Source organism: Octopus bimaculoides, chromosome 22, assembly GCF_001194135.2.
Source record: "Octopus bimaculoides isolate UCB-OBI-ISO-001 chromosome 22, ASM119413v2, whole genome shotgun sequence".
Lineage (NCBI taxonomy): Eukaryota > Metazoa > Mollusca > Cephalopoda > Octopoda > Octopodidae > Octopus > Octopus bimaculoides.
The window spans coordinates 10,428,802-10,435,957 of NC_069002.1; the positions used below are offsets into that span (position 1 = coordinate 10,428,802).

At 36.6% G+C, this 7,156-nt stretch overlaps 1 protein-coding gene across 2 annotated transcripts in view; it reads left to right on the top strand.

Moving 5' to 3' along the window:
• The window catches only part of LOC106867412 (WD repeat-containing protein 91), a 35,945-nt gene that overhangs the window by 16,975 nt on the left and 11,814 nt on the right, over nt 1-7,156 (top strand). Inside the window, exons 7-8 of one of the 2 annotated variants that reach the window (XM_052975655.1) lie at nt 3,799-3,816; nt 6,263-6,629. In XM_052975655.1, coding sequence (XP_052831615.1) covers nt 3,799-3,816; nt 6,263-6,629 — 385 coding nt within the window. The remainder of the gene's footprint in view (nt 1-3,798; nt 3,817-6,262; nt 6,630-7,156) is intronic. The other variant, XM_052975656.1, reaches the window with a different exon arrangement.

A 7,156-nucleotide genomic window follows, 5' to 3' on the forward strand; every position in this document is an offset into this window, starting at 1 on the left:
ATATAATGCGAGAGAGTTAGGGGTTGAAGATCCAACCCACTAAGGGATAGTATCTATTCAATATACTGCTGGGTGGGTACCCAGTTATTGTTACACTAGTGTTATACCAAGTGCAATAAGTGGGTGCGGGTAAAAGGGGTGGGGTTACCCTAAATTTGTATATCAATTAGAAAATGGAGGAGAATATGCTGAACCCAACGACTTGCAGACTGTATCCCGTTGAATTCATTAACTTAATTCATAGCTAAAGTATATATATATATATTATCTTCGAAACGTCTAGTTAGAATAGAGACAGCTGATGAAGGAATATTCAAAGTGGCTTTCCGTTTTCCTATGTGTTCGTTCCTTTAACGTCCTGTACCCTGATATGCATATATATACACATGTAGATGTAAGTATGTACATATGTGTGTATACATGTATATATATTCTTTGTATTATTATATATATATGTATATACAAACACACATGCAATTATGTATGTATGGATGGATGTATTGTTATGTGGTTAAGAATTTTGCTTCCCAGCCACATGGTTCCCTTGGATAACATTGGTGGCATGAAGAGGGGAGGCTGGTATACCATGGGCGACTGCTGGTCATCTGCCATGGTCGCAGTCAAATGACTGAAATAAATAAAAGAATATAGGTGTAGATATAGGTGTGTGTGAAATTTACAGTAGAACAAAGGACGAAGTCAGGTGTATAAACAACAAGCAGGTGTGAGTTTGATGCTCAGGAAGGTGAGAAAGTCTTTTACATTTCGAGCCTATGCTCTTCAACAGAAAGGAACATGAGGAAATAAACAGAGAAGGAATAAAATAGAATTGTGAATTTAGCAGTCAAACATGGTGGTCCACCATATATATATATATATATATATATATACAGTGGGGGAAATAAATATTCGTACATGTCAAAATTCTTTATTTATTTAATTTCTAATGAACATAAATGGGATATACCAATACTATATTTGCATACACATGCATAAACTAAGAATATGCAAAAGAAACTAATAAATTATAGTAACTAATGCAGTGCCCCGGCATGGCCGCAGTCAAATGACTGAAACAAGTAAAAGATATATATATACACACTCACATATATATATATTTCTTTAATAACCATTTGCCCCACCACCACTACCACCTGATTTAAATTTTTGTAGGTGTGTAGGACACATCCATCTGATCAGCTACTAGAAAAGTAAGAGATTTGAGACGAATTCCTGAGATGGCTTCTAGAAGTTAGGCTTCTGTTGGTCAGCTCAAGTCATGTGGTATTGATGATGTGAAAATGACACCAGCTATTTTCTCTATTTTTAGGCTCACTTGCTTGGACAGGATGATGGCAGGACACTGGTGCCACTTTGGTGACAGGCTACAGTATAGTGTATTCAATGACATCAGTTCTTTGTTTTGGGGACATCACATGGTAGTGCAGTATGTTGGCGCAAATCAGTAACTTAATCATTATTCGGTGGAGTATTAACGAATTAGTGTGAACAGTCTTTACACGGTAGTAGCTAAATTTGATGGCATTCAGTTACAAATGAGTCTGGATAATCAACGTGGGTGAGCTGTGGACTGTATGGGTAACAGGGCTTAAATACTCTACCCTTATGTGTGAGATGGCTATACACTTTAAGATCATATATTTGAATTGTCAACTGCCAATCGCTTGAAATTTATTAACCCTTTAGCATTTAAACTAGTCACATGGGGCCAAAATATTTTGTTTTATATTGAAACTTGCTAGATCTGACATTTTGTACCTATCTTACATCTATCCTACTATATTGTTTTACAAATAAACAATTACACAATCAAAATCTTGAAGTTATGAGATAATGCATGATTAATTCAAAACAATGTGAATAGATAAGCATTACATTTGACATGAGAATCTGCATGCTAAAAGACTGAAACTGTGTACCTCTGGTGACAGCAATATGTAGTTTGTTTTTCCTGTTAACAGACACTGCAGTTGGTGTAGTATGTGAAGTCTCTTGCAGTGACAGAGTTAGCAATTGCGTGTTCCAGATGTGCAAGGAAGGGCCATATCAATGATACTCCATTTGATGTTGGAGAAGTCATTCTGATGGTCATGGAACCTCCAGATGAAGTGGGATCAAGAGGTTGAGTTTTCCTTGTTCTTGCACTTGAAGAAATGCATGTGCTGTATATATCTTCCCTTAAAATCATTAGCTGTCATGCCTGTGTAATGTTTTGTGATGCCATCTTATGGTACAGGAGTGTATCTATAGACTACACCTTTTGAGAGGCAAGTTATTCCCTGCGTGCAGTTGGTAGAAATTCAAAAGTTACAGGTTGAAGTGTAGATTGGAAGGTGTGTAGGTGTTTGTGGCATGTGATGAGTGAAGTGATATTGTCTAAACAGGAATAACTGACTTTAACGTTGTGGGGACTGACGAATTTATAATACCTATGGGTTCTTGGTAAATGTTTTTTTAATCAGTGTTAAGAAGCTCCTGATTATGTTAGTTGATAGGTTGTATGGAGGATTGAACCAGTTTATCTTTCTGTTTCCAATACTCTTCAGGTTTAGGGTTTGGGTGGTGTACTTCATATATATATATAAAATTATTATTATTATTGATTAGCAGAAGTTACTGAGTGACTCATGGGCCTACAGTTTCTTGCGGAGCCAATGCTTGAAACTCTTGGCCCCTGAGTCACTCTGTCAGTTCGGCCAATTAATAATAAAATTTAATATTTAGAGTTGTATTTTCCTGTTTGTATTACCAAACTTATTTACATGTGTGTGTGTGTGTGTGTGTGTGTGTGCGTATATATATATGTGTGTGTGAGTGCATACATATATATTAGAAGTGAAACCTTCACTAATTGATACTATGAGTTTTACATTTCCAGTCTTCAAAAGATATGAATTTCAGAGTAACAATTTGGGAAGATTTTAGCTTCTAATAAATACAACTCAACATTCTGTATTGAGTACTCGTCTTGTTTGGACATTTTTTTTTGCTAACATACATGCATACACACACACACATGTACAATCTCACTCACACACACACACACACACACACATATATCCACCCTCACTCACACACACATGTATATTGCATGTGACATATTGTCTTAGTTGATGCTGAGCTAATGTGTCTTTGACTAACAATAAATATCATGGCTGCCTCTCAACCATGTTTGTCTTACTAAACTCTGCCTATGATAGCATTTGATCACTTCTGCTTTTGTTGTATATTTGGCATTTAACCGTTTATAGAACTTCATTTGGAGGGGCAGGTGCCTTTGCAGTGAGCTCCTGTATTGTCTGAATGAATTTGTATATCGCAACAACATTGCCCTAGTGTCTTTGTCCAGCTTGTAACTTTTGGCATTCTCATTGGCGAAAATCATGATGTTGCTATAGCAACACCACTGCATCTATGCTGCTTTATTTGTACATTATTGCTTAGACTTTAACATTCAGCTTTCCATTGCAGAAAAGATAGCATTACTACAGCATCATCATTGCACCTATATTATGCTACTTCTTTATGCGTCACTGTCCAGCTTTTGATTTTCAGCTTTCTCATCACACAAAATAATTCAATGTATATAACACACACACACAACACACACACAAAATAAATACCACATGCAAACACATGGTATATTTATAGAAGAAAGCATGCACATCTAAGTGTCAAAAAATGACACTACCATGGTTTCATTATTGTACCTCCATCTGACTACTTATTCATTGTTGTTTGTTGTTTAGCTTGTAACTTTTGGCTTTGTCATTGCAGGAATGCGGCATCAACATGGTATGATCACTATACCTTCATGGTACCATTTTTTTTGTATCATTGCTCAGCTTTTGTAGACAAACCTCTATCATTCTATCTTGATGGTATAACCACTGCATTGCGTTGTGTCATTCTATCATTTCTACTTGACATTTAAAGCTAACCTTATGTCATTTCATTACTGCAGTATTTCCATTATATTTCTTTACTTATTACATCTTTGTATACATATCGCAATTCTGGAAGTTTTGTGGTCTTTTTTACAGCTTTATTTCTGCTATCACCATGACATCACTTCAGTAACACCACTGCGTCTTATGCTACAAAATTTCCATGCCATACTTAGCATGAAAACTGCACTAATTACTTACTCATATGCTGTTGCTAATATCTCAGAAGTTACAGATTTCATTGTAAACATTTTTGCCATAGGAAAATACACTGCAAAAAAAAAAAAAAAAATTGGGGGAACGAAAAACAGGATCAGTCGTTTTCTGTCTTAAAATGACAACTTCATTAACCAACCTATCAAATTAGAAAAAGGTAATTTCTTTGAAATAAATTATCAAGGTTACAGTCCACTTGTGTGCCTACTTTTTGGTGAAATTTCCTGTGGCAAATTTTCCTATAGCAAACATGTTTACTGCAAATTTTCTGGGTATGTATCTTGGAGACCGCAAAGTGTCGAACATTGGTGAATGATTGTCACACCACAAAAAGCAGAAACAAGAGGACGACAAGGAAAAAGCAGAAGATGACATCTTTATTCATGTGTGTAATGCTTTTCTGGACATTTTAAAGTATTTTTTTTTTTATTTTCCTTTTGTATATGGGATGTTAAAAGTCAACTATTTTATGGTAACTTTTAACTATATTTTTTTAGCCATAATTGTTGTCGTTTAGCACGGTGATCAAGCAGGCCTAAGATAAAATGTATTCCTTGTATTTTCACGCTGCTATCTTCTGCCAAAGTCCAAAGCAAAATTATGGTTTAGAATTAACAACAGATATAAAACATATATGTTATGCTCTCTATCTAAAGTGGTTGGCATTAGGAAAGGTACCAAACTGTATAAACCATGCCAAAGTTGACAGTAGAGCTTGGTGCAATCTTTTGGCTTACCAGCTCTTGTTAAACCGTTCAACACATGCTGTCATGGAAGACAGATATTAAACAATGATGATGGTGGTGATGTTCCAGGAATCCCATTGTGTGTATATGTGTTGGGTATTTTGCTAGAAGTAGCAGCCAAATCTCTGTGTATTACACTATGATCTTAAAAAGAAAGGAATGATGCAATGGACAGTGTAGTCTTCGATACATTGTGTCTGTAAGAAAATGAGATAGTCTAATCTGGAATATCTTTGGACATAGGCCTGCTAGGGGGTATTTCTCCAGCATGGCTTTTGCTGTAATCACTAAAACAATATGAAAGATTCAAGAACTCTTTGAGTAGTTCAGTTGGAGCTGATCTGAGGTTAAACACGGTTCCCTTTTAATGAACAATACATAATAGATTAATGTGCTAGAAATAGCAACCAAAGTCTTCTCAGATCACACCTTGCTAGAAATAGCAGCTAAAGTCTTCCTCAAATCACCCCTTACAAAAAAATAGCAGCTAAAGTCCTCCTAAAATTACACCCTGCTAGAAATGGCAGCCAATGTCTTCCTCAAATCACTTCCTGCTCTCTTAGAATATGAAGGGACACATCCAGTATTTGTAATGATTCCAAAGTTTGGATGATCATGATCATAGGTGTGCTCCATCAGAAGTGACCTGGGGTTAAATAACTACAACAATTGTATGTTCCATCACCATCATCATCATCATCATCATCATCATCAACCTCTGGACATTGTCTCAAGTTCTAAGACTCATAGGCCTGGTTACCTGGTTTCCATGGCATTATAAGGGTTCAAGATGACAACATCTCCCTTGAATGGGATGCCAGTTCATTTCATGGTTACTCATTTACAGCTGAGTAGACTGGAGCAGTGTGAAATGAAATGTCTTGTTCAAGAACAAAATGCACTGCCTGACCCAGGAATGGAAACCACTGTTGGGATTTGAGTATTGAACATGGCATATATATTAGCCTATACTCAAAAGGGTGAGTGTCATGGACTTGAGTAATACCCAACGATCACTGGAGATTTGGCTGAAAATCAGGGTTTTTATAACTACTCATACACGAATCATAGAACCGTGACCCCGTGAAAGATTTCTTCAACGAAGTTGATAATTCGTATATGGGCAGTAATTTTTAACCAATGAGAAATCAATAATTTCTCATGTTCGGGCAAACGAACTTACGTTCTCTCTCCGCCTCTTATGAGTTTGCTACACCACCATCTTGTGATAACGAGTGTGTTGTCATAACCACTAGACTACATGCCTTCGTTGTATTGTTTTCTCATCCTTTATTCCATTATTTATCATTGATGTTTCCGATTGCCTTGCAGCGACCCAGCGAGGGGGACGTAACTGCCAGTCGGTACCAGGGATCACAGAGACTTGCCAACTTTTTCCGGAGCAGCAGCCAAGCAGAGATCGATGTGAACTCCACATCGCCAGACATCCGATCGACGGGGTCATCGCCTTCTAACTTTATGATCGGATGTCTGAATGAGAGTCCGAGTTTCAGCCTGAATGACCGACATGGTCAGGGTCAAGTTCAAGGACGTTCAGGGTCAGATCCGGCTCTTGGAGAAGCTTCATCTTCAATATTGTTTGGTGGCATGAAGAAGGACTTGTCTGATAACGAGGCATATGGAAGAGCAGACAAATTACAAGCAACCGAGTCAAATTCTCCAAGTAATTATAGTAAAGGTATTTATATTTAATAATAATAGAGTAGGTAGTAAACAAGCTTTTACCCTTATTATTGTTTTTTTTTTTTTTGACACTCCTTAAAAAGACCATTTCAATACAATGGCCCTTCTCTCTCTCTTTTACCACATCCATCTCTCTATCTGTCTGACTATCAGTCTATCTATCTATCTCTCTATCTGCCTATCTATCTATCTCTCTATCTGCCTATCTATCTATCTCTCTATCTGCCTATCTATCTATCTCTCTATCTGCCTATCTATCTATCTCTCTATCTGCCTATCTATCTATCTATCTTGTCCATTTTCTGTATTTAGCCCTGTGTGGCTATAATAAAAAGATATCTGCTTATACATCTTCCATTGTCTCCAAAGCCTCACCCCAAAAAAACAAAAAAAAAAACAAAACAATATTCTGTTATAAACAAAACCCCCCAAAAAACACCTGTTTTATATAAATAAGCAAGATCTCTGTATTTTCACAGAATTATATTTGACAAGTTCGAAAGACGAGTGAAAGTGCTAATA